Source organism: Salvelinus alpinus, chromosome 18 (genome assembly GCF_045679555.1).
Source record: "Salvelinus alpinus chromosome 18, SLU_Salpinus.1, whole genome shotgun sequence".
In the NCBI taxonomy this organism is placed as follows: domain Eukaryota; kingdom Metazoa; phylum Chordata; class Actinopteri; order Salmoniformes; family Salmonidae; genus Salvelinus; species Salvelinus alpinus.
Genome location: NC_092103.1, coordinates 18,235,943 through 18,263,742, shown reverse-complemented (window position 1 = coordinate 18,263,742; position 27,800 = coordinate 18,235,943). Strand labels below are relative to the sequence as shown.

The following is a 27,800-nucleotide window of genomic DNA, read 5'->3' as shown; positions in this document are numbered from 1 at the left end:
CCAGGATCTCGCTGACATGCGAGTGAAGGTAGAAAACAGCTGCAGACTACTTTGCCTTAATGAAAACCAGACCATGCAAAACAAAGGGCCATTACCAGCACTCCAGGTCTGAGACCCAACACTTAACACTGCACATTAGTTAGATATGCATTACTCCAGGTCTACTTTCAAGCTCAAATGAATAGTGTTCAGCCTCAGGCCACAGCTTACAGAATGACACTAAATATAACAACAGTTAAAAACTAAAACATTAGAACATATTAAGTAAGCATTGTTGTTTTTAAAGGAGCACTATCAGTGGAATACGAAATAACAAAAATCTGGCACCTTTGTATCAGTTAACATCAGCTATTTTACATTTTTATCTTACATCCTTCTCTTACCATAATAAGAATAATACAAAATCGAACTATCAGTACAACTTCTGTGGGTTCAGGCACATAAAGAGTTAAAAAGGAAAAGGGGGAGTGCATGAATTAAAAAGAGGAGGCCGGGAGCAGAAAGAAGACCAGTCTTCTGAATGCACTGTTTGGTACTGGGACATTCTAGAACAGAGGGAGGGATGCTGCCTGCAACACTGTCAATTAAATGGTGTATGAATCTCAAAGATCCCATTACAGTGATAGATTACAATCCCCTTCAGGCGAGGTATATGGTCACATACTGTACTATAGCGTAGCTGAGAGGGTGAGTTGAATGAGGCTATGAAAAATTGGGCATTCCCTAGTATTCTGACAAATCTTCCTTCCTTCGCAGCCGCCCGGTTACACTCCTCCCAACATCCTAAAATTGAGTCACATCTCCTCTCATGGGCCGTTAAGTTCCATGACGGCCTCTCCCTGGGAGACAGCGCTCTATCCACCGCCCGCCAAAACTCCTCCTAATCTACTGGACTTTCCTGGCTCACCAGCAGCTTCTAAATATGGACCATGTTTTTTCATTCCATTTATTCCTTCAAACAAATCTTCTGGTGGGATGACATGAGATGAGCACCCGTGAGAAGTTCCTTTAAGGTTTTCAACAGTGGTTCAGCTTACTACTAATCTCATGGCTCATCCCGTAACCTGAGGACGAGGATAGCATACTACCAGCTTTAAACAATAACAATGGACAAGTCAATAAATTGTGTTGATCGTAGCCAGTGCTGTACTGATCTTAACAGTGTGGGAGATGACAAGCACAGTGGAGGGCAAGGCTGTATAAACAGTAGAGAACAAACACAAACCAGTGAAAAGAGGAAAAGATCAATATTGAGGAAGGCATAAGCAACTTATCTCTTCCATGTTTGTTCACTACATAATGTTAGCGCAACTAATCTGATGTAGAACATGTTACCCATGTGTCTCCATACTTCATTTACACTACATTGAAAATGAAAAAAGACGAACGGAAACAGATTGGACTTCCTCCGTGCAAATGCGACATGCACTGTCTTGACTAAACTAAATGATACATGGCAGGAAGAAAGTACAGGGAGAACACTAAATAATAGAGTCAAAAGTGCTCAAATAAGGGCTGTTGTTTTCGTCTCTTTTTTCTTCAAATGAGGCAAATCTTTTTTATAGGCGTCTCCTTTATAGTGGGGTGTCGGGGGAGAGAGAGTGGGGGAGAGATGTAGTGAGCGGCAGATGGGGGAGAGAGATTGAGGAGGGGAGAATTGGTTTGGCTCCTGGTGGAATGGCCCCTAGTCCCTGATGCCCCTCTCCTCAAGCCCTCGTTTCCCCTGGTGGCCAATGGGAGGGGTTAACCCAGGCTGGTGATGTTGGCCCTGCCACCAGGTGGCTCCACAATGCGCTGGGTGTTACGCCGAGGAAGGTTGTCATCAACTTGAGCACCTACAAGTACAGAAGAGGAGGAAGTCAATATCACTGTATTATGACATTTTCATTGTTATGAACATATCATAGTTTATCATCAAAACTATGATAGGTATAGGCCTCCCGGGTGGTGCAGTGGTCTAAGGCACTGCATCGGCAGTGCTAGCTGTGCCACCAGAGACTCTGGGTTCGAGCCCAGGCTCTGTTGCAGCCGGCCGCGACCGGGAGGCCCATGGGGCAGCGCACAATTGGCCTAGCGTCGTCCGGGTTAGGGAGGGTTTGGCCGGCAGGTATATCCTTGTCTCATCGCGCACTAGCGACTCCTGTGGCGGGCCGAGAGCAGTGCACGCTGACCAGGTCGCTAGGTGTACAATGTTTCCTCCGACACATTGGTGCGGCTGGCTTCCGGGTTGGATGCGCGCTGTGTTAAGAAGCAGTGCGGCCTGGTTGGGTTGTGTTTCGGAGGACGCATGGCTCTCGACCTTCGCCTCTCCCGAGTCCGTACGGGAGTTGTAGCAATGAGACAAGACAGTAACTACTAACAATTGGATACCACGAAATTGGGGAGAAAAAGGGGGTAACAAACTATGATAGGTATAATGTCAGATATCTCTAGTGAATGGATTCATGGATCCTCACCAGATAGGCTGAACCCTGACTGGTGCAGGTTGCGGACAGGCTGGGCGCCGGCTACTGCCTGCTTGGCTGGAGAGGTCTTGGCAGAGGAGGCAGGAGTCATAGTTTTGGGTGTGACTGACACCTCACAGACAGGCCCGTCATAAAGCCCCCGGGGAACACCCCTTAGCTCAGCCAGCTGGAGAACAGGGAGGAGGCAGAATCAAGAGTCAAGATCAAACAACCCGAACCTACTGCATGGGTTAAACCCCCGAAAAAACACCATGACTAAAACTTAAGTTGATCTCAGATCGATTGTCTGCAGGGAGAAATTAACTTCCCCCTTCATGTAAATTAACTTCCCCTTTCACGTAAATTAACTTACCCTTTCATGTAAATTAACTTACCCTTTCATGTAAATGAACTTACCCTTTCATGTAAATTTACCTCCCCTTTCATGTAAATTAACCTCCCCTTTCTAGTAAATTAACTTCCCCTGTCAAAACTGCGAGTTTGACCAGCTCCGGTCCTTTTCAATTTGATAAAAAAAAAAAAAATATATATATATATATATATATATATACACCTTAAAAAATATATAATAACTACTGTACAACCAAAAAATCTATATGATGGAAATCCGTTGCAGTGACAGAAATTTTACCCTGCTACTTATAGTGGAACGCAACATCCAACTTGTCAGCAAATACCCTCATCTTATCATGAGTCAACAACTTAACATGATACAGGGTATTTGAAAAGGGAACCCACTCCCTTGGAAATAAAACACATCAATGCAAAAGACAGCACACCACGATGACACAGTTCCAAAACAGTGCCTTACCCTGCTGCGGGCCTTTATCCTCTTGTAGACGTAGTCAGAGAAGGGCTTCCGGCCCACGAAGCGGCCACACCCCTCGGTGGTATGGAGGTTCCCCTCCTCCAGGACGATCTTACCCTGGCTGATCACTACCAGGGGGGCGCCACGCACCTCCACACCCTCAAAGATGTTGTACTCCACATTCTGGAAGAGCGACAGGGGGAGAGAGGAGAGGTAGAATGTAGTACAAAAGATTATTTTTCTTATGATTTGTGTGAGTTGATTGGTTTTAGTACTAGTGTGGTGGACCTCCCTCCTCCTCCATCCTTTGCCAGTGAGCTGCTGTTTTATAGTGGGCCAATGTTCAAATCATTAAGTGTCCCCTATGGGTTTTGCAAAGGTTAGATAAATGGCAATTGAAAACCCTCCTGAGATAGCATCATTGATCATCACAGACCATTGATTTAGCCAGGCAGCGAGGAGCAGAGTTACCAGGCACTTACAAGGATGGTGTGGGCAGTGGAGAGCAGTGTGGAGTGTGACCACCCTCGTAAAAACTACTGGCTGACTAGGAGTGAGGTCATGGCAATTTAGTGGGCTCCACAGGGCTTAGAAAAAGCATGAGATCACCAAGAGGCTGGACCACCCAACCCACACACACTATGTCTCTCTGAATTACCAATTTTCCCCATGTACATTAGTCCATTTCTTTACCAAATGGAAAGAAAGAAACCATAGAACACAGAGAGGTAGAGCAATTAGATTGCAAAAGCACACACACGCACATACACACGCACGCACACTGTGATTTGGCAGCTAACAATCAGAAATGACATGTTCCCGTACTCTGGCAGAGTTTGGGGGTGACATAACTCCTCTGAGTTACCATAAGGCCCACGCCCTAGAGCTGGGGAACCCAACCAATCATATGTGGTCAGGAGTTAGATGACCATAAAAATACCAATATGGTAATTTCATAGAACCATTGCAATTTAACCTCAAGTTCACTTGAATGTTCAAAGTTTAACTATTTAATTTTGGGCAGTTTCCCAAAGATGAATCTGTGGTGTAATACCACATGTGTAATACCATATGGCTGGATATAGTAGATTGCGCTTTTCTGAAGGTATAATATTTGTGCGTAGTGCGTGTGACTGACTGACCGAGTTGTGGCTCTTGGCTGAGATGATCTTGGTGACGTCTGGGTCCCAGAGTACCAGGTCGGCGTCAGAGCCCACAGCGATGCGGCCCTTACGGGGGTACAGGTTGAAGATCTTAGCAGCGTTGGTGCTGGTGACCGCCACAAACTGGTTCTCATCCATTTTACCTGTCACCTGAATGAGCCAGGGGAACACAGAGAATGGGGCAGTTCACTGTGCAAATTCACACAATGCATACAAATTCTATACATGATGTACACTGTAGGTTCTACTGTATATACTATGAACTGTATATGAGTATACTGTATGTTCTATATATATAACATGTAGTCTCTCACCACACACTTGTCCCAGATGAGGGACAGTCTCTCCTCAGTGCCGTTGGTACCCTCGGGGATGAGGGTGAAGTCGTCTTTGCCCACGGCGCGCTGGGCAGTGTTGAAGGTGCAGTGGGCACTGCCAGTCACCTGAAGGTCTCCACTGGAGAGGAAGGCACAGGACAAGAGATTAGACTGTGCCACCTGGACTCTGAGTGGGATGATTGTCCTACTTGATATTGTCACCATGATAACAGTTTACACCATATGAATATGGATATTTGTCCATATGGCCCAATCCAGTGTAATGGTGCTGAGTTAGTGTTCTCACCAGGAGAGCAGGGAGCTGAGATAGTCGGGCGTGGTCGGGTCTGGGCTGAGGGGCGGGGACGTGATGAAGGCGGCGGCCTTGGCCCAGTTCTTGCTCCAATAGTGTGAGCCGTCTGTGCCCAGGCTGGCAGTGATTGGCTCCCCGTACACCACAGTGCCTGCAAGGCCAATCAGAAACATCATGTGATTACAAATATGAATGATGTTATTGACCTATTATCTCCCTTCTTTTGGCTCACACATGCATCTTCCCTTCACCTTTCTGTATGTTTGTACCCTAGCAACAGCCTAGCAACAGTCTCTCACCCTTCTTCCTGGCCTGAGCGATGACATCAGCAGCACTCTTGCTCATCACCTTAGTGATATAGAGGGGACAGTTGGTCTGATTGGCTACTGTCACAGAACGATTGACAGCCTCTGCCTCCACCTGAAAGACACACCCAGGGTTCAGAGGTCAAGGTGACCATGCAAGGACGCATTTTGAAAATATAAAGGGAAGATAAAAACAGAGAGGTAAAGAACTTTGAGGTCAAATGCAGATGCATTATACCTCTTCAGGACGGCTCAAGACGTGTCCCTCAGGTCCAGTGATGCCCTGCTCCAGGATACGACGCTGCTCCTGAATGGACAGAACAGGCACGCTTTAAAAATGTCCAGTGTTAGATATTTTAGATCGGGTTTTGATAGTCCAGTAAATGGTGTATTGTTAGCTGGGCTTTGGCGGTATACTGTATATACCATATAACGGGGTCTTTGGGAATAGCCACGGGATGGTTTTTCCATACCGTCAATACTGTTGAAAGCCAGTCACCTGTTTGTTTGTAAATAGCACAACGGGATAAAGTGGGTGCAGGTGAGCCCAGCTGTGTAGTCCGGCTGTGTAGTCCGGCTGTGTATTGACAGGGGTCGCGTATTATTTTGAAAGTCAACAGTGTTTTTGTTGTTCAATAGAGTGATCAGGGACGTGCAACTATAGTTTTCCTTCACAAAAAATACATTAGTGCAACACATTCGGCAGAAAATAGCTTAATTTTCATCAGATGACAACACAAGTGCAAAGCTATTTGGCTGGCAGCCACACAAGTAAATAAGCTTACAATGAAAAAACAAGTTATGTTTTGCAAAAACAATGCATGGCCATTATACTTCTAATGTTTATCATAGAAAGAATGTAGCCAGGTACATTTGCTAATGTTTTGCTTGAAGTGAAACTTGGCTACACAGAGAAAAGTAGCTGCACATCAGTCAGTGCTGTCTGGTGATAGAATGCCTGTTTGTGAATTCTCATCCGAGTAGAGAAGTGAAACTAAAGCACAACATTTGTCAGATGCCGAGCAGAAATTACAATAAGAAGCATTTTAGATGTGCGCTTACAAAACGCAGCAAGATATTTATTCTGTTTTATATCTTCTTTCTGCGTGAAAAATGCTAAATTCTGAGTTAACGCGACCCCTAAGTTTAACTTGCTAGTTATCTAAGTAAGTGGCTGAATTAATAAGGTGACGGGGCATCATGGGTCCTCTTGTTAGCTTCCTGCCATGTTTGAGAAGTCAAAGTCCTTTGGATGAGTTATCTGTACAGCTGCCAGTGCTATCTTGATTTCCTTGCATTTTTTTTATCCTCTCCGTTTGCTCCCCCCCCTTCTCTGAGCAGAGCAGGCAGGCCCGTTGCCCAAGCAACTCCAGACTCCACAGACAGTGTGTACACAAGTACAGTTTGTCCTTTAGACAAGCATGCGTCAAAACTTTGTTCATTTTGTGGCAAATGTCCAAACTTACCAAAAATTACATATATATATATGAGCTGGCCAGCAGGGAGCTACAAGGAAAGAGCAGGACCTTAGTCAGCTCCAGAGGGCTACAGAGGCCGAGGTGAGTCAGCACCATGGACAGCTCTACAGGCACCGACTGGGGCTGGTGATTCAACACCCATACTACCCAGTCCAGGTGCTGCAACCAATTGGACCTGGAATTGGTCCCACCGTTCCCTCGTTACCCCAAATGGGTATAAGTAGAGGTGCAGTCACTCGGACTCTTGGGTAGATAGGCAGAGGGTACTCCTAGACCCTAGAAGAACAGCAGTGAGTATGATAAGCACCTCGATCAGATGACAAAGAAGATACTAGGTAATGTTTGACTCAACTTTCTCTCTTCCTTTTCTTTGGGCCCAAAGCAAGAGGACCCATTCCCAGACACAACGACTCCCGGCGCAAGTATTGAAACCCCAGACTCATCACTCTCACTCTCTTTTTTGTTCATATGGACGCTTTAAGCACCAGCTGTCAGAGCAGCTCACAGATCAATGCACATAGCTCATCTGTAAATAGCCCATCCAATCTACCTCATCCCAATACTGTATTTATTTATCTTGCTCATTTGCACCCCAGTATCTCAACTTGCACATTCATCTTCTGCACATCCTACCATTCCAGTGTTTAATTGCTATATTGTCATTAATTTACCACCATAGCCTATTTATTGCCTTACCTCCCTTATCCTACCTCATTTGCACATGGTGTATATAGATTTTTCTACTGTATTATTGATTGTATGTTTGTTTATTCCATGTGTAACTCTGTGTTGTTGTATGTGTCGAACTGCTTTGCTTTATCTTGGCCAGGTCGCAGTTGCAAATGAGAACTTGTTCTCAACTAGCCTACCTGGTTAAATAAAGGTTAAATAAAAAAAATAAAAAAATAAATGAACACAGGCGGTCCGAGGAACAGCCACACTGGACACAGTGACCCGTTACATGAGAAGCCTTTCAGTTGTATTTCTCCAACCTTTATTAAAAATCAACTTTTGTTTAAGCACCGCAAAACCGACTCTCGCTGTCTTATTTATTGTGTGTTTCACCTCTGACTCCCCTGGGCTGCCACAATTTGCACAATGTCTCTCGTTCACATTCGCTTGTAAATGTCCAAACTTACCAAAAATTACATATATATATATACATGAGCTGGATTGACTGTCTTTGCAAATTGCTTATTTTCGTTTTCGCTCGTTAGCATATTTAGCTAGCAACCCCCTTGGAAAGTCGTTACTACTTGTGCTAATTTTGTTAGCATTCTGTGTTTTTTTGGCGCCCCCTTGTGTACTAAGCCGGCAATACTGAGAAGGTCGGTATGACAATATCAAATCAAATCAAAGTTTATTTGTCACGTGCGCCGAAAACAACAGGTGTAGACCTTACAGTGAAATGCTTACTTACAGGCTCTAACCAACAGCTCAAAAAAGGAACAATAGGTAAGTAAAGAAATAAAAACAACAGTAAAAAAAATAATAAGTGAAAGTGAAAAATAACAGTAGCGAGGCTATATACAGGCACCGGTTAGTCGTGCTGATTGAGGTAGTATGTACAATGTGATATGGTTAAAGTGACTATGCATATATGATAAACAGAGAGTAGCAGTAGGGTAAAAGAGGGGTTGGCGGGTGGCGGGTGGCGGGACACAGTGCAGATAGCCCAGTTAGCCAATGTGCGGGGGCACTGGTTGGTCGGGCCAATTGAGGTAGTATGTACATGAATGTATAGTTAAAGTGACTATGCATATATGATAAACAGAAAGTAGCAGCAGCGTAAAAGAGGGGTTGGGGGGGGCACACAATGCAAATAGTCCGGGTAACAATTTGATTACCTGTTCAGGAGTCTTATGGCTTTGGAGTAAAAACTGTTGAGAAGCCTTTTTGTCCTAGACTTGGCACTCCGTTACCGCTTGCCATGCAGTACCTCCCTAAGTTTGCCTTACTCACCGCTTTAGCACACTCTGCCAACCCTGATGTCCTTGCCGTGTCCGAATCCTGGCTTAGGAAGGCCACCAAAAATTCTGAGATTTCCATACCCAACTATAACACTTTCCGTCAAGATAGAACTGCCAAAGGGGGAGGAGTTGCAATCTACTGCAGAGATAGCCTGCAAAGTTCTGTCATACTTTCCAGGTCTATGCCCAAACAGTTCGAACTTCTAATTTTAAAAATTAATCTCTCCAGAAATAAGTCTCTCACTGTTGCCGCCTGCTACCGACCCCCCTCAGCTCCCAGCTGTGCCCTGGACACCATCTGTGAATTGATCGCTCCCCATCTAGCTTCAGAGTTTGTTCTGTTAGGTGACCTAAACTGGGATATGCTTAACACCCCGGCAGTCCTACAATCCAAGCTTGATGCCCTCAATCTCACACAAATCATCAAGGAACCCACCAGGTACAACCCTAAATCCGTAAACATGGGCACCCTAATAGACATTATCCTGACCAACCTGCCCTCCAAATACACCTCTGCTGTCTTCAATCAAGATCTCAGTGATCACTGCCTCATTGCCTGTATCCGCCACGGGTCCGCGGTCAAACGACCACCCCTCATCACTGTCAAACGCTCCCTAAAACACTTCTGCGAGCAGGCCTTTCTAATCGACCTGGCCCGGGTTCCCTGGAAGGATATTGACCTCATCCCGTCAGTTGAGGATGCCTGGTCATTCTTTAAATGTTACTTCCTCACCATATTAGACAAGCATGCTCCGTTCAAAAAATGCAGAACCAAGAACAGATATAGCCCCTGGTTCACTCCAGACCTGACTGCCCTCGACCAGCACAAAAACATCCTGTGGCGAACTGCAATAGCATTGAAGAGCCCCCGCGATATGCAACTGTTCAGGGAAGTCAGGAACCAATACACGCAGTCAGTCAGGAAAGCAAAGGCCAGCTTTTTCAAGCAGAAATTTGCATCCTGTAGCTCTAACTCCAAAAAGTTCTGGGATACTGTAAAGTCCATGGAGAACAAGAGCACCTCCTCCCAGCTGCCCACTGCACTGAGGCTAGGTAACACGGTCACCACCGATAAATCCGTGATAATCGAAGACTTCAACAAGCATTTCTCAATGGCTGGCCATGCCTTCCTCCTGGCGACTCCAACCTTGGCCAACAGCCCCGCCCCCTCCGCTGCTACTCGCCCAAGCCTCCCCAGCTTCTCCTTTACCCAAATCCAGATAGCAGATGTTCTGAAAGAGCTGGAAAACCTGGACCCATACAAATCAGCTGGGCTTGACAATCTGGACCCCCTATTTCTGAAACTGTCCGCCGCCATTGTCGCACCCCCTATCACCAGCCTGTTCAACCTCTCCTTCGTATCATCTGAGATCCCCAAGGATTGGAAAGCTGCCGCGGTCATCCCCCTCTTCAAAGGGGGAGACACCCTGGACCCAAACTGTTACAGACCTATATCCATCCTGCCCTGCCTATCTAAGGTCTTCGAAAGCCAAGTCAACAAACAGATCACTGACCATCTCGAATCCCACCGTACCTTCTCCGCTGTGCAATCCGGTTTCCGAGCCGGTCATGGGTGCACCTCAGCCACGCTCAAGGTACTAAACGATATCATAACCGCCATCGATAAAAGACATTACTGTGCAGCCGTCTTCATCGACCTGGCCAAGGCTTTCGACTCTGTCAATCACCATATTCTTATCGGCAGACTCAGTAGCCTCGGTTTTTCTAATGACTGCCTTGCCTGGTTCACCAACTACTTTGCAGACAGAGTTCAGTGTGTCAAATCGGAGGGCATGTTGTCCGGTCCTCTGGCAGTCTCTATGGGGGTACCACAGGGTTCAATTCTCGGGCCGACTCTTTTCTCTGTATACATCAATGATGTTGCTCTTGCTGCGGGCGATTCCCTGATCCACCTCTACGCAGACGACACCATTCTATATACTTCCGGCCCTTCCTTGGACACTGTACTATCTAACCTCCAAACGAGCTTCAATGCCATACAACACTCCTTCCGTGGCCTCCAACTGCTCTTAAACGCTAGTAAAACCAAATGCATGCTTTTCAACCGTTCGCTGCCTGCACCCGCACGCCCGACTAGCATCACCACCCTGGACGGTTCCGACCTAGAATATGTGGACATCTATAAGTACCTAGGTGTCTGGCTAGACTGCAAACTCTCCTTCCAGACTCATATCAAACATCTCCAATCCAAAATCAAAGCAAGAATCGGCTTTCTATTCCGCAACAAAGCCTCCTTCACTCACGCCGCCAAACTTACCCAAGTAAAACTGACTATCCTACCGATCCTCGACTTCGGCGATGTCATCTACAAAATAGCTTCCAATACTCTACTCAGCAAACTGGATGCAGTTTATCACAGTGCCATTCGTTTTGTTACTAAAGCACCTTATACGACCCACCACTGCGACCTGTATGCCCTAGTCGGCTGGCCCTCGCTACATGTTCGTCGTCAGACCCACTGGCTCCAGGTCATCTACAAGGCTATGCTAGGTAAAGTGCCGCCTTATCTCAGTTCACTGGTCACGATGGCTACACCCACCTGCAACACGCGCTCCAGCAGGTGTATCTCACTGATCATCCCTAAAGCCAAAACCTCATTTGGACGCCTTTCCTTCCAGTTCTCTGCTGCCTGCGACTGGAACGAATTGCAAAAATCTCTGAAGTTGGAGACTTTTATCTCCCTCAACAACTTTAAAAATCTGCTATCCGAGCAGCTAACCGATCGCTGCAGCTGTACATAGTCCATCTGTAAACTACCCACCCAATTTACCTACCTCACCCCCCATACTGCTTTTATTTATTTACTTTTCTGCTCTTTTGCACACCAGTATCTCTTCTTGCACATGATCATCTGATGATTTATCACTCCAGTGTTAATCTGCTAAATTGTAATTATTCGATTTATTGCCTACCTCATGCCTTTTGCACACATTGTATATAGATTCTCTTTTTTTTTTTCTACCATGTTATTGACTTGTTTATTGTTTACTCCATGTGTAACTCTGTGTTGTCTGTTCACACTGCTATGCTTTATCTTGGCCAGGTCGCAGTTGCAAATGAGAACTTGTTCTCAACTAGCCTACCTGGTTAAATAAAGGTGAAATAAAAAAAAATAAAATAAAAGTAGTAGAGAGAACAGTCTATGACTGGGGTGGCTGGGGACTTTGACAATTTTTAGGGCCTTCCTCTGACACCACCTGGTATAGAGGTCCTGGCTGGCAGGCAGCTTAGCCCCAGTGATGTACTGGGCTGTACGCACTACCCTCTGTAGTGCCTTGCGGTCGGAGGCCAAGCAATTGCCGTACCAGGCAATAATGCAACCAGTCAGGATGCTCTCGATGTTGCAGCTGTAGAACCTTTTGAGGATCGGAGGACCCATGCCAAATCTTTTAGGTTTCCTGAGGGGGAATAGGCTTTGTCGTGCCCTCTTCACGACTCTCTTGGTGTGTTTGGACCATTCTAGTTTGTTGGTGATGTGGACACCAAGGTACGTGAAGTTCTCAACCTGCTCCAATACAGCCCTGTTGATGAGAATGGGGGCATGCTGAGGTCCACCTTTTCCTGTAGTCCACAATCATCTCCTTAGACTTAGTTACGTTGAGAGGTAGGTTGTTCTTCTGGCACCACCCGGCCAGGTCTCTGACCTCCTCCTTATAGGCTGTCTCGTCATTGTTGGTGATCAGGCCTACCACTGTTGTGTCGTCTGCAAACGTAATGATGGTGTTGGAGTCGTGCCTGGCCATGCAGTCATGGGTGAACAGGGAGTACAGGAGGGGACTGAGCACGCACCCCTGAGGGGCTCCAGTGTTGAGGATCAGCGTGGCAGATGTGTTTCCACTTACCCTCACCACCTGGAAGTCCAGGATCCAGGAAGTCCAGGATCCAGTTGCAGAGGGAGGTGTTTAGTCCCAGGATCCTTAGCTTAGTGATGAGCTTTGAGGGTACTATGGGGTTGAACGCTGAGCTGTAGTCAATGAATAGCATTCTCATATAGGTGTTCCTTTTTTCCAGGTGAGAAAGGGCAGTGTGGAGTGCAATAGAGATTGCATCATCTGTGGATCTGTTGGGGCGGTATGCAAATTAGAGTGGGTCTAGGGTTTCTGGGATAATGGTGTTGATGTGAGCGATTACCAGCCTTTCAAAGCACTTCATGGCTACGGACGTGAGTGCTACGGGTCTGTAGTCATTTAGGCAGGTTGCCTTCATGTTCTCGGGCACAGGGACTATGGTGGTCTTCTTGAAACATGTTGGTATTACAGACTCAATCAGGGACATGTTGAAAATGTCAGTGAAGACACCTGCCAGTTAGTCACCACATGCCCGGAGCACACGTCCTGGTAATCAGTCTGGCCCCGCAGCCTTGTGAATTTTGACCTGTTTAAAGGTCTTACTCACGTCGGCTACGGAGGGCGTGATCACACAGTCGTCCGGAACAGCTGATGCTCTCATTTATGCCTCAGTGTTGCTTGCCTCGAAGCGAGCATAGAAGTGATTTAGCTCGTCGCAGGGCATAGCAGGATTTCTTATAGGCTTCTGGGTTAGAGTCCCGCACCTTGAAAGCGGCAGCTCTACCCTTTAGCTCAGTGCGAATGTTGCCTGTAATCCATGGCTTCTGGTTGGGGTATGTACAGTCACTGTGGGGACGAGGTCATCGATGCACTTATTGATAAAGCCAGTGACTGATGTGGTGTACTCCTCAATGCCATCGGAAGAATCCCAGAACATGTTCCAGTCTGTGATAGCAGAACAGTCCTGTAGTTTAGCATCTGCTTCATCTGACCACTTTTTTATAGACCGAGTCACTGTTGCGTCCTGCTTTAATTTTTGCTTGTAAGCAGGAATCAGGAGGATATAATTGTGGTCGGATTTACCAAATGGAGGGCGAGAGAGAGCTTTGTACGCGTCTCTGTGTGTGGAGTACAGGTGATCTAGAATTGTTTTTCCTCTGGTTGCACATTTAACATGTTGATAGAAATTAGGTAGAACTGATTTAAGTTTCCCTGCATTAAAGTCTCCGGCCACTAGGAGCGCCGCCTCTGGGTGAGCGGTTTCCTGTTTGCTTATTTCCTTATACAGCTGACTGAGTGCGGTCTTAGTGCCAGCATCTGTCTGTGGTGGTAAATAAACAGCCACAAAAAGTATAGCTGAAAACTCTCTAGGCAAATAGTGTGGTCTGAATTTTATCACAAGATACTCTACTTCAGGCGAGCAAAATCTAGAGACTTCCTTAGATTTTGTGCACTGGCTGTTGTTTACGAATATGCACAGACCGTCCCCCCTCGTCTTACCGGAGTGTGCTGTTCTATCTTGCCGGTGCAGCGTATATCCTGCTAGCTGAATATCCATGTCATCATTCAGCCACGATTCCGTGAAACACAAGATATTACAGTTTTTGATGTTGGTAGGATATTCGTGATCGTACCTCGTCTAATTTATTGTCCAATGATTGCACGTTGGCGAGTAATATTGACGGTAACGGCAGCTTTCCCACTCGCCTTTTGCGAATCCTTACGAGGCACCCCGCTCTGTGTCCTCTATACCTGCGTCTCTTCCTCTTGCCAATAACTGGGATGTTGGCCTTGTCGGGTGTTCGGAGAATGTCCTGTGCGTCCTGCTTGTTGAAGAAAAGATATCTGTCTAATCCGAGGTGAGTGATCGCTGTCCTGATATCCAGAAGCTCTTTTTTTGCCGTAAGATACGGTTGCAGAAACATTATGTACAAAATAAGTTACAAATAACGCAAAAAAAAAACATAGCACAATCGGTTGGGCGCCTGTAAAACTGCTGCCATTTCTTCCGGCGCCATTTTAGAAAGAGAAAACCGCCTTACCCCATTAGCCTCAGGTCTTACCTCAGCCACAATGTCTCCATTCTCAGCATGGACCTGAGCGATGGCCCCCAGGTCCCGGATCACACTGAACACCTCATAGACCTACAGGAAATAACCATGTCAGCAGCCTGAGACAACCACAGATGGGTCATAGAACAGACAAGGTAAAGTTAATTGAGGATACTCTGATAGCTGAGCAAAGTGAACAATAACGCCAATTTCACACCATGCAAAACTCACTCTGAAGGTCTCAAATACAACAGTGGTAGAGGGGAACCTGTTACTGATGTATGAGCGATGTGTGAGTCTTGTATGAGTCATCTCCCAAAAGCCAGAAATATAATACCATAGGTTGCCTTGGGAGACCTGCACAAAATAGAATGAAACGCTCTGGCCAAGCAGCCTGAACGCATTCCTCACACAGGTGCAAAGACCAACGTGGGCCGTTTTCAAAGGAGCCTCCAGTCCAAGATGAATCTGTTTTACCATGAGTCAGACACAAAGACTTGGACTGGTGCATTCTTTCATCATCCCTTACTCCCACTGGAGACACACACAATTAATGCCTCAACCTCCCCCACCCTCCCTCCTCAACTCAGCCCAGAGCAGGCCATGGGATATGCTGGGTGGGAAGGGCTGGAGACCTACAGTATATAAAGTCTTACAGTGCATGTAATTAAGCATTCAGCATGATTTTGTCCCATAACTTTTAACAGTACAGTTAATGCGGTGCGAAAAGAGGTGAATTCCTTTCATACTTTTTTCTTAAAGATTATTTTAACCATTCATGTCCTTTGTGGCGGTAGCAATCGATGTGTGTTTCCTGTAAGACAAACAGGGGGCCAACGTTAAAAAAAAAGCTACCATATGATAAGGTAAGTCATACCTGAGAGTCAGCAAGCTGGAAAACATCCTTATAAGCCAGATAGACAAGGAAAGAGTTGACACCTGAGGGAAGTGAGCACGTGTCAAAAGAAGGTACAGAGAGTTGGGATGAGAAACAAAGAGAGGCAAAGAGACCAGAAACCTATGACATACAGTACACCAGGCAAAAGTTTGGACACACCTACTTATTCCAGGGTTTTTCTTTATTTTTTACTATTTTCTATATTGTAGAATAATAGTGAACACATAAAAACTATGAAATAACACATATGGAATCATGTAGTAACCAAAAATGTGTCAAACAAATAAAAATATATTTGAGATTCTTCAAAGTAGCCACCCTTTGCCTTGATGACAGCTTTAAACACTCTTGGCATTCTCTCAACCAGCTTCATAAGGTAGTCACCTGGAATGCAAGAACAGTGCAAATAAGCAAAGAGAAACGACAGTCCATCATTACATTAAGACATGAAGGTCAGTCAATACGAAAATTTCAAGAACTTTGAAAGTTTCTTCAAGTGCAGTTGCAGCCCTAGAGTTACCTCTGCTCCAGAGGATAAGTTCATTAGAGTTACCAGCCTCCGAAATTGCAGCCCAAATAAATGCTTCACAGAGTTCAAGTAACAGACATCTCAACATAAACTGTTCTGAGGAGACTGTGTGAATCAGGCCTTCATGGTTGAATTGCTGCAAAGAAACCACTACAAAAAAACACCAATAATAAGAAGAGACTTGCTTGGGCCAAGAAACACGAGCAATGGACATTAGACTGGTGGACATCTGTCCTTTGGTCTGATGAGTATAAATTGTCCAAATTTGAGATTTTTTGTTCCAACCGTCCTGCCTTTGTGAGACTAGGTGAACGGATGTGTGGTTCCCACCGTATAGCATGGAGGAGGTGTGATGGTGCTTTGCTGGTGACACTGTAGGTGATGTATTTAGAATTCAAGGCACACTTAACCAGCATGGCTACCACAGCATTCTGCAGCAATACACCATCCCATCTAGTTTGTGCTTAGTGGGACTATTATTTGTTTTTCATCAGGACAATGTTCCAACACACCTCCAGGTTGTGTAAGGGCTATTTGACCAAGAGAGTAATGGAGTGCTGCATCAGATGACCTGGCCTCCACAATCATCCAACCTCAACCCAATTGAGATGGTGTGGGATGAGTTGGACAGCAGAGTTTGGAAAAGCAGCCAACAAGTGCTCAGCATATATGGGAACTCCTTCAAGACTGTTGGAAAAGCATTCCTCATGAAGCTGGTTGAGAAAATTCCAAGAGTGTGCAAAGCTGTCATCAAGGAAAAGGGTGGCAATTTTGAAGAATCTAAAATCTAAAATATATTTTTAACACTTTTTTGGATACTACATGATTCCATATGTGTTATTTCATCGTTTTGATGTGCTCAGTATTATTCTACAATTTAGAAAATTGTAAAAAATAAATAAATAAGAAAAACCCTTGAATGACTAGGTGTGTCCAAACTTTTGACTGGTACTGTACATGTAGGAAATCTAACAACCATACAGAAAGAGAAAACATGAACACAACCAATCAAAATGTACTATATGACATTATGAGATGTTGATGTGGATGTGTCTGTACCGTGGTCCTTGACAAGGGCCTCCATCTCCTCCTGGACTCCCTTGTGCCACTCAGTGATGTCCACATGTAGTGAGTAGTCACAGCACGACTTGCTGTCCGCCCACTCACGCCACTGCTCAAAGGCAGACAGCAAACTGACCCCGGGTTCCGGAACCACGTGGTCAACTAGTGGACACACACACACATACAATTGTTTCGTAAATTGGTTCATTCTTATTGTTCTGGTCGCATTCAACTATGATATGCAGTAGGTCAGATTAAAAGCCTAGATCAGGACCTTGCATCATGTTTTTTCCACCAGATTGTACTGTACTGCACTGTGACCCAGTAAGCCTCTGTTTCGTGACGTGACCCATTTACAGAGATGGCTCTGTGGACTCCGCAGTGCTGTCAGCAGGAGTCAGCATTCTGCACGATGTGATAAAGCCACCTTACTCTGCAGGAGTCTGTGTAACTACTGAGCAGGGAGATTGACCTTTACTGAGGCAGCTAGGATATTCAGTAGAACTCTAGGAACGCTACAGGCAGGCCATGCTGTTACTGAGCAATTAGGAGGAGAGTGGATAAACAACTTGAAAAAGGTTTTGAACGTCCTCCCTAGTCCACTTTTCACAGCACTCAGCAGCACTTGGTGGCAAGCTAGTCTGTAGCAGATGAGACTTTATGGGATCAGGAACTGGTGCTGCCATAGATGGAACTGGCACTGTGCCCTGCCCATGACTCTTGAGAGGGGGAGGACAGAAAGTGGGTAGGTGGTAGTGTACATACTGATCATGGTAGTGCCCCCTGCCAGAGCGGCGCGGGTGCCCTGGTAGAAGTCGTCCACCGAGGTCATGCCTCGGTCGGGCATCTGGAAGCGTGTGTGCACATCAATGCCCCCTGGCATCAACATGCGCCCGTGGGCATCGATGGTCTTCACCCCACCGGGCACTATCAAGTTCTCGCCAATTTGTCTGGGAGTCAGAGGAAGAGAGATAAAGAGAGAGAAGGGAAAGCAAGAGAGAGAGTTGTTATAGAGTTATCATTAGGACTGCAATTTAGTCTGTAAAAGCAAACAACGACCAGTGTTAAAAGTCTAACGCATGGTAAGGATGGTGCAGAGGTAGTTAACCTCTGAGAAGTAGAGCATGTAGTCGTCGTTGTGAAACTCACTTGATATGACCATCCTCCATGTAGACGTCAGCACAGAAGGACTGGTCATCATTCACGATTATCGCCCCTTTGATCAGGAGACGGTCGCTCTAGAGGATCATTTAGAAAAAAGTATTATTAGATGAAGAATTCACTGTGAATCATGGTAACGTTTCTTTATGTGTCAATTAATCCTGTAAGGGATGGGTTGCCAACTGTCATTCATTCATTCATTAGTTAGTATACACATGTCCAGTTCTCTTCATTCTCACAGAGTTAACACAGTGAAGTAAGCGTTCCTTTAGGAAAAGCCTTTAATGTCCGTGTGGGAAAGCAGACACCAGAATGTAACGCACAAAAAAATGTCCTGGGCATTTATATGGCCTTATTAAAATGAGCTCATGATGGTGAGAATTGTATTTGGCACCACCGCAGCACCAGCCACTTTCTTTACAGGAAGTATCAGCTAACACTGTGCTATTAATATACTAAATACAGACACGTAAAATACTAAAGACAAGCCAAAAGACTTAACCCCCCTACATGTCCCTGCCATCCCCCCCACCATGGCGGGACGTTCCGACTGCCTCTCTGCTGTATTGGGCAGTGTCACATCATGTGTCACTGTCACAGCATTATCTGATGTTCTGCCTTGTTGCGTCATGGGGATATTAGGCTTCGTCCAAGTGAGTTCTGTGATGATAAGGAACAACTTATCCTCCCACAATGTTTATGGTTGCCCCAACTGGTTGTGTTGAGCTGGCATGATCTATTTGATTATGGATGGCTTGTGTTGTAAGTCTCTCTCTCTCTCACACACGACGCACGCACACCACAGAGGAAGAAGCAGTTCCATGCAGGGATAGTTTGGATCGGCACCAGGTCTTGGGTGCAGCTTGTTCAACCATTACAGTATGTGAGTGAGACAGAGAACAGGACAGAAAGTGATTGGGTATGTAAGAATAAAGGAGTTAGATCGAGAAGCAGAGCAATATGAGAAAGGGAACAGGAGTTAAATAGGAACCAAAGATCTGAGTTGAGCAGCAGCCTGGAATGAAAGCAGGACGACTGCTTTGACAGAGTCTTAAAGAGAGACTGCGTGATCAATGCTTCATGCACATCCTAATACAGGAAGGGATAAAGGGAACGCAGATGTACAGTGTGCTTATTACAGATGGCTGAATACAGCATGTCGTGACCAGGAACAAAATACGGAATATGCATCTTCGAATGGATAATTGACTAGGTAGGATGATACCCGCATAGCTCAAAATGAGGGTGAGGAATGCACTGATGAATCAATGACTATCAGCAGAGCACGCCACGCCCCTCCGGCATCCTCACTGGGAATCAGTCTTCAATACCTCGGTCACCAGGCCACTTGTTTCTGTGCGAGACTAAGACCCGGCCCCCTGGCACCTCCCTGTGTTGCCCCAGTGGTGACGGCCTACTCTCCAAAAGTGGAGGCACAATTCTGGTCACGAGGCATTTAGCCCCCTCCACAAACAAAGGTTGCTCTGTTTGAGTTTCAGCCTCTAGCGTGTTCCCTGCTAGAAGCCCTGGCCTCAAGCAGAAATGCTTTCCAACGGGGTTCACAATGCCCCGCCCGAAATGCATTTGGACTAAAGAATAGAAAACACATCTCTATGACATTGACATACTTTGGTATATTTTTTCCCAACAAAGGTGGTTACTTGTTCCCTGCCAACTGACAAACATTCTATAAAACAAAGACACAAGCAGAAACGCACGCGCATTTCTCTCCTCTCTTTCGAACAAACCTCCAAAGAATGTATTTTTAGTGATGGCTATGTCAGGACATTTTTAATAACTCGTGTGACAGGAGTGATGAACCCAGTCCATTCTCACATCTACATGATTCCATCCTGTTTTGGCAACTGTTCACTGAACAAAAATCATGTGGTTGACTATCACTATTTCATTATTTGTCGTGCCATTTCACATATACAGTGCATTCGGAAAGTATTCAGACCCCTTCCCTTTTTCCACATTTTGTTACGTTACAGCCTTAATCTAAAATGATTTTTTCCTCATCAATCTACACAATACCCTATAACGGCAAAGCAAAAACAGGTTTTGAAATGTTTTTTTTTGTAGTATTCAGACCCTTTGCTATGAGACACGAAATTGAGTTCAGGTGCATACTGTTTCCATTGATCATCCTTGAGATGTTTATACAATTTGAGTGGAGTCCACCTGTGGTAAATTCAATTGATTAGACATGATTTGGAAAGGTACACACATCGATATAAGGTCCCACAGATGACAGTGCATGTCAGAGCAAAAAGCAAGCCATGAGGTCGTAGGAAATGATCGTAGAGCTCCGAGACAGGGTTGTGTCGAGGCACAGATTTGAGGAAGGGTACCAAAACATTGCTGTAGCATTGAAGGTCCTCAAGAACACAGTGGCCTCCATCATTCTTAAATGGAAGAAGTTTGGAACCACCAAGACTCATCCTAAAGCTGGCCACCCTGCCATACTGAGCAATCGGGGGAGAAGGGCCTTGGTCAACCATCTCTGCAGCAGTCCACCAATCAGGCCTATATGGTAGAGTGGCCAGACGGAAGCCACTCCTCAGTAAAAGGCACATGTGTATATATATATATATATATATATATATATATATATATATATATATATATATATATACAGTGGGGAGAACAAGTATTTGATACACTGACAATTTTGCAGGTTTTCCTACTTACAAAGCATGTAGAGGTCTGTAATTTTTATCATAGGTACACTTCAACTGTGAGAGAAGGAATCTAAAACAAAAATCCAGAAAATCACATTGTATGATTTTTAAGTAATTAATTTGCATTTTATTGCATGACATAAGTATTTGATACATCAGAAAAGCAGAACTGAATATTTGGTACAGAAACCTTAGTTTGCAATTACAGAGATCATACGTTTCCTGTAGTTCTTGACCAGGTTTGCACACACTGCAGCAGGGATTTTGGCCCACTCCTCCATACAGACCTTCTCCAGATCCTTCAGGTTTCGGGGCTGTCGCTGGGCAATACGGACTTTCGGCTCCCTCCAAAGATTTTCTATTGGGTTCAGGTCTGGAGACTGGCTAGGCCAATCCAGGACCTTGAGATGCTTCTTACGGAGCCACTCCTTAGTTGCCCTGGCTGTGTGTTTCGGGTCGTTGTCATGCTGGAAGACCCAGCCACGACCCATCTTCAATGCTCTTACTGAGGGAAGGAGGTTGTTGGTCAAGATCTCGCGATACATGGCCCCATCCATCCTCCCCTCAATACGGTGCAGTCGTCCTGTCCCCTTTGCAGAAAAGCATCCCCAAAGAATGATGTTTCCACCTCCATGCTTCACGGTTGGGATGGTGTTCTTGGGGTTGTACTCATCCTTCTATTCCTCCAAACACGGCGAGTGGAGTTTAGAGCAAAAAGCTCTATTTTTGTCTCATCAGACCACATGACCTTCTCCCATTCCTCCTCTGGATCATCCAGATGGTCATTGGCAAACTTCAGACGGGCCTGGACATGCGCTGGCTTGAGCAGGGGGACCTTGCGTGCGCTGCAGGATTTTAATCCATGACGGCGTAGTGTGTTACTAATGGTTTTCTTTGAGACTGTGGTCCCAGCTCTCTTCAGGTCATTGACCAGGTCCTTCCGTGTAGTTCTGGGCTGATCCCTCACATTCCTCATGATCATTGATGCCCCACGAGGTGAGATCTTGCATGGAGCCCCAGACCGAGGGTGATTGACCGTCATCTTGAACTTCTTCCATTTTCTAATAATTGTGCCAACAGTTGTTGCCTTCTCACCAAGCTGCTTGGCTATTGTCCTGTAGCCCATCCCAGCCTTGTACAGGTCTACAATTTATCCCTGATGTCCTTACACAGCTCTCTGGTCTTGGCCATTGTGGAGAGGTTGGAGTCTGTTTGATTGAGTGTGTGGACAGGTGTCTTTTATACAGGTAACGAGTTCAAACAGGTGCAGTTAATACAGGTAATGAGTGGAGAACAGGAGGGCTTCTTAAAGAAAAACTAACAGGTCTGTGAGACCCGGAATTCTTACTGGTTGGTAGGTGATCAAATACTTATGTCATGCAATAAAATGCAAATTAATTACTTAAAAATCATACAATGTGATTTTCTGGATTTTTGTTTTAGATTCCGTCTCTCACAGTTGAAGTGTACCTATGATAAAAATTACAGACCTCTACATGCTTTGTAAGTAGGAAAACCTGCAAAATCGGCAGTGTATCAAATACTTGTTCTCCCCACTGTATATATATATATATATATATATATACATTAGCAAAAATGTGTAGAAACCTGTTTTTTCTTTGTCATTATGGGGTATTGTGTGTAGATTGATGAGGGGGAAAAAACTATTTATTCCATTTTAAAATAAGGCTGTAACATAATGTGGAAAAAGTCAAGGGCTATGAATACATTCCAAATGCACTGTAAATTGGAGGCCTTTACTGAAATCCATTCATAAACATTCATACAACTATGTGTGAGGCAGCCATGATCTAAAAAGTATAATTACATTTTTAGATACTCGTACATTACCAAAAACGACAAGAAAGGTTACAGAATAATGTGGCACTGTGTCAGGATTACAATGAAAGTCATTCTCTGTCACTCTTAGTAAAGGTCCAATGATAACAACAGTCAAGTGCTTTTAAACTCAATCTACGGTGTTTAGTTTATAAATGTGCATGCCTATTTCATGTTTCTTCTTATTTTAACCTACCTAGCTGTTCTTGTTTTTAAAGAAGCATTTGCAGGTCAAAGTCAGTACCCAATCTGCTTGCCCTGTGATCGTCCATCAGACATCATGTTTTTGGAGAGCATCTATCTTTTGATTGTTCTGGACCTGAGCCAAACATGACAGTGACCTTCCCTGGAGGAGAACCAGTTCTATCCACACACAAACAGGATGTTGACTCAATTGAACAGGGTTTTAACTCTTAGACGAATAATATGCCTAGGGTGTTGGTCAATGTTTAATATCAACAACAGGTAATTCATCTCTGACCAACTAATACAGCCCTAATACAACTTATTCAATTGAGATTTAAGTGTAGAAGCCGTTTTCAGAAATTCCCTAAACAGCAAAAAACTAATCTGAACGGAGCCCAGCACCAGACTAGAGCCTGGATAGGTTAGAGGTCAATCAGAGAGATAGACTGATGGATTGATGTTGCATTGAACCGTCCTCTCTTCACGCTGTGTGGCAGATCAATCCAATGTATCATGTTTTAGAGGGCTCGAATTAAAGACTACTGACGTGTAGTCAAAGACGTGACATCAAACGTTAAAATTGAAACCATTAGGCAAAGAAGTTATTCACACATTGCATGAAAGCAATAGACAGGGCCCATTTCTACTGGGCCTGAGCAACCTTCCTCGATCGAAGACAAATGCTGTCAAATGAGGTAACCAAGGAACAGCATGTGTTGTTCTCTCCCAGTGGAAAACTCCCAGGGAACATGAGCTGGAGCTGGGGTGGAGAAGCATCAAGCACGCCTAATCCAAATAGTTACTGATCCAATAGTTTCTTTCCAGTGGATGGGTGAACAGGAAACCGCCCTCAGGCCCCGTCAGCTCTATGTCTCCTGGAACTGGAATAGCCAGACAGTCCCCCTGATCAAAGACTGCAGGAGCTGCTGGGTGGCTGTCTGGTTTAAGACACACAGACTATGACTGCGACTGTACAGACGCTCCAGTTTAGAAGCATGGATTTAGTTGAGCCAACAATCTGGCTGAATATGTACTGTGTAGCGGCCGCCGGATCCTCTTATATAAAAAGGAAACCTTGCTTGTCAGGGAGAAATCCCAGGTTGCACTGGGGCACCATTCCTTCCCCTATCTTCCTGTGCCCAGCTGCTGAAGTGGACATAAATAAACACTATCTCACATTGGAGGGTTTATGAATGGGGATTTGCTGGATTATATCTCACAGCATAGAAGGAAAAAAAGCGTTCTTGGCAGGCAGTCGGTGTCCCTTAGAACTAAGAGTGTGCTTTGTGTAATGTGTGAACACGGAATTCCCCGGGCCACAGTGCATTATGGGATTACTGTGGGAGAATGGCGGGCTGGAGATGAGCAGCGCCAGGCTGGACTGTCTTTAGTAACAGAGACTGATCTAACAGGAAGATACAGGGGCCGTGTCTGAAATCTGGCTTGCCTACTGCTTACTTCAATTGCATACGGTGTACTAATCGTACTAACTACATACTATTTAGAGCATACCGTTTAGTAAAAAACTAATGCAGTACACACAAATATCAATACTAGGCTCATCTATACTGTGAAGGTGTCATATAATGTGCAATTGCATTGAATCCCACCATTTGTTCATTTTGGTAGATTGCGTCCTCTTGTCTGATTATCAGCGGTTGTCAAAAACACACGAGTCTTGAAAAACGATGCTCTTCCTCAATAATGTGCAGCGAATTCTACTAAATTAAAAGCCGAAATGAGTAAGAAATCATGGCATTTAAAGCATACTGAATTTCACATTCTATACACTGTAACTTGTATTTTCGCATACCCAAAATGCATACTATTTAGAATGCTGGTAGGGGTATTCGGACACTGCCAGAGGCTTCTGGATAAAATGGCATCCACAGTGGCCTATCCCAGGTATTCCACTGACTCCTGAACTCTTGACCCCAGAGCCTGGGAACAACAGGAAGACCTCTCTCATTAAACTATTCATGATATGTCCATCCTGCAGTTAAGTCCATCAGTTTTTATACAGGAACCCTTTAGAGTCCTCCCCTTAAAAAACAATAAATCCCCAAATCTATTTCTGTTTCCGCATTTTCCAACGGTAACTTTGAGTGAGTGCGTGTGTGACTGTAAATTAACCTAATCCTATGCATGAGAGAGTTGGATGAATCATCTTTTGAATGAGGCCCCAGGTGGTGATTTTAGAATGACATTCATACTTGATGAGGCGTCTCTGAGGTGTGCTGCTTCCTAGTCTGCAGCTGACCACTCCAGCTGGTGACGACAACCTCGTACTGCAGCCTGCCTGCTGCACTTTGACTTTCCAATCTCAACAAATGTGTGTGTTTACACCTATGTTTCTGTGGGGGTGTTTGTCATAATCCCCCCCAAAAATCACAATTGACTTAACTTGAAAGACAGAAAGTAGCATACAAGAACATTATTTGTGTGTATCTATAGTGATCGTGTGTTTGGTTATATACAGTGGGGAGAACAAGTATTTGATACACTGCCGATTTTGCAGGTTTTCCTACTTACAAAGCATGTAGAGGTCTGTCATTTTTATCATAGGTACACTTCAACTGTGAGAGACGGAATCAAAAACAAAAATCCAGAAAATCACATTGTATGATTTTTAAGTAATTCATTTGCATTTTATTGCATAATAGAGGTAATAATAATATTATTTATTGCTCCCTTGGTACTGCATTCTGTCACCCTTGGTACTGCACTCTCGGTACTGCACTCTCAGTCACTCTCGGTACTGCACTCTCAGTCACCCTTGGTACTGCACTCTCAGTCACCCCTGTTCATCTGTCTGTCTATCCATTTTGCTCTTACAGTATGAAAGATGGGCCACTTTAGGCGTACCTCTATTATTTCTCTGTCTCTCACGTCATCCTCATGTTGGGCAATGGCTGAGTTTAGCAACAGGAGCTCAGAGAGGGATGAGGACAGGAAGGGTGCATGCTCAGTAGAAGGGCCTGAGCGCCGCAGAATGATAGTGTGTGTGTGTGTGTGTGACTATGTGAATAGATCATTAAGTGGGGTAGCCCTAGCCTGCTCCCTTCACCGGGTCATGGCTGGCGGCTGCCCTATCCATATGAGCAGGCTGTGGGATGTGACAGGGTTTAGGCCAAACCTGCAGCAGTTTTGTCAGACTCAGCCAGCCTGACAGCCTGCTGGAGTAACCAACTGGGATGCCAGCCAAAGCCCCTTTCAAATTGCTTTCTTGTCCACAAAAAATGCTCACATGCACACGCAATGAGGAGAGAGGCACTTTCCCCATAAAAGCTTAGACTGTTATAGATCTTCAGGACATCCATTACATGGAGAAGTAGGCCTATGGTTTTACGACAAAGGCCTAGACTTGTTTTTCAAATGTGTATTGAAGCATATGTTCATTGCAATGTGTTTGGGAAGCATGAATGTTGGATTAATAGTTGGGGAGTTCATATAGACCACTGGAGACGAATAAATATGGAAAGACATGCGGGAGCCAATAGTCATGTTTGCCCCTTTCCGTTCATTAGTGTGGAGGCTGAGAGACAAGGCAGGAAACTGGACCCTCTGCCGCCCCCCTTTCATTCTTCTTCTCATTTCATTATCCTATGATATTCTCTCTTCGCCATGATTTAAAATCTGGTGCGAGACATGGTTGCTGCCTCGCCCAGAGTCACACAAAATCCGTAAACAATAACGAGCTATATGTCCTAAACCCGCCTACATATAAATAACAATTTTACCGAATTCACCGGAGTTGGAATTGTCCAGAAAAACTAACCCGACATTGCAGCGGATGGGCACAAGCGAGAAAGCTAATGCATTTGCTCCACCCGTTGGCGAACGGTGATAACCTGTCAGATACCGTTCTCTAACAAAGAACATCGGCATGGAAATGTCGCCTATAATGCGCGACCACGAAACCACAGCCGTGCGACTGAATTAATTTTACATGTGGAAATGACTCAAGGACAACATTGATTTCAAGAAGAGTCTTACAAGAGCCAAATGTGATTTGGGCTATCCAAAGGTGGACAGCTAGCCTCAGGCTCTCATCTTGTCAAATAAAGACAATTGAGATAAATTAAGTCCTTGAAAGATAGCCTATACTCTGAACGATCACGCGTGTTGACCCGATAAGCAAAACTGTAGTATCCCAATTAGCCCATTGTCATTTGAAAGATAATTTCTTTACATAGTCTCATAAATTTGGCCTCTCCATTTTAATCCTAAAGACCCGTTCATTACACATGTATTACCAAGAGCTCGTGCAGAATGCATTTCACAGTTTATGCAAACAGGTCGTTCACCTTTGAGATGTAGCCTAAAGCTACCCGAGAGAGCTTCAACTAATTCGGATCACAAGCCTCATTTTAGCGATGCACATCTTTGCTTGACTGGTGAACGGATAGTTGTAGCAATACATGCACAATGTTCAATGGAATGAATACATGTTTTCCTAACTCACTGTAATGCGGGGAATGTTCTTCTTGCCCTGATAGCCTTGCCCAGACATCTTCGCAGTTCTGTTCTTGCTGCGCTTAATGGACCGCTATCAATGGAATGGGTGTTCAGAATAGTGCGGTTTGCCGGGTGGATAAGGCCGGTGTGGAATAGGCAGAGATGTTAGCAGCAAAGAGAGTGTACAATTCCAAAAGGAGTCGGGCGTCCTAAAGCGGGAGGCCACCGCTCGCAGAATCTAGGGAAAGAACCGCAGCTCCAAATCACGTCCTCTCTCTCTCCTGTTCTCCGCTGATGCGCCAAA

At 45.0% G+C, this 27,800-nt stretch overlaps 1 protein-coding gene across 1 annotated transcript; it reads right to left on the bottom strand.

Moving 5' to 3' along the window:
* Positions 1 to 260: 260 nt before the first annotated feature.
* Positions 261 to 27,800, bottom strand: LOC139543935 (dihydropyrimidinase-related protein 2-like). The gene is made up of 14 exons (XM_071350491.1): positions 27,504 to 27,800; positions 18,318 to 18,406; positions 17,934 to 18,118; positions 17,166 to 17,330; positions 15,557 to 15,618; positions 14,692 to 14,772; positions 5,610 to 5,678; positions 5,366 to 5,486; positions 5,061 to 5,217; positions 4,751 to 4,892; positions 4,416 to 4,586; positions 3,277 to 3,456; positions 2,457 to 2,631; positions 261 to 1,835 (listed from the first exon to the last, which is right to left on the bottom strand). The coding sequence occupies exons 1-14, from the start codon at positions 27,549 to 27,551 to the stop codon at positions 1,744 to 1,746; spliced, it is 1,737 nt and encodes a 578-aa protein (XP_071206592.1). The 5' UTR covers positions 27,552 to 27,800; the 3' UTR covers positions 261 to 1,743.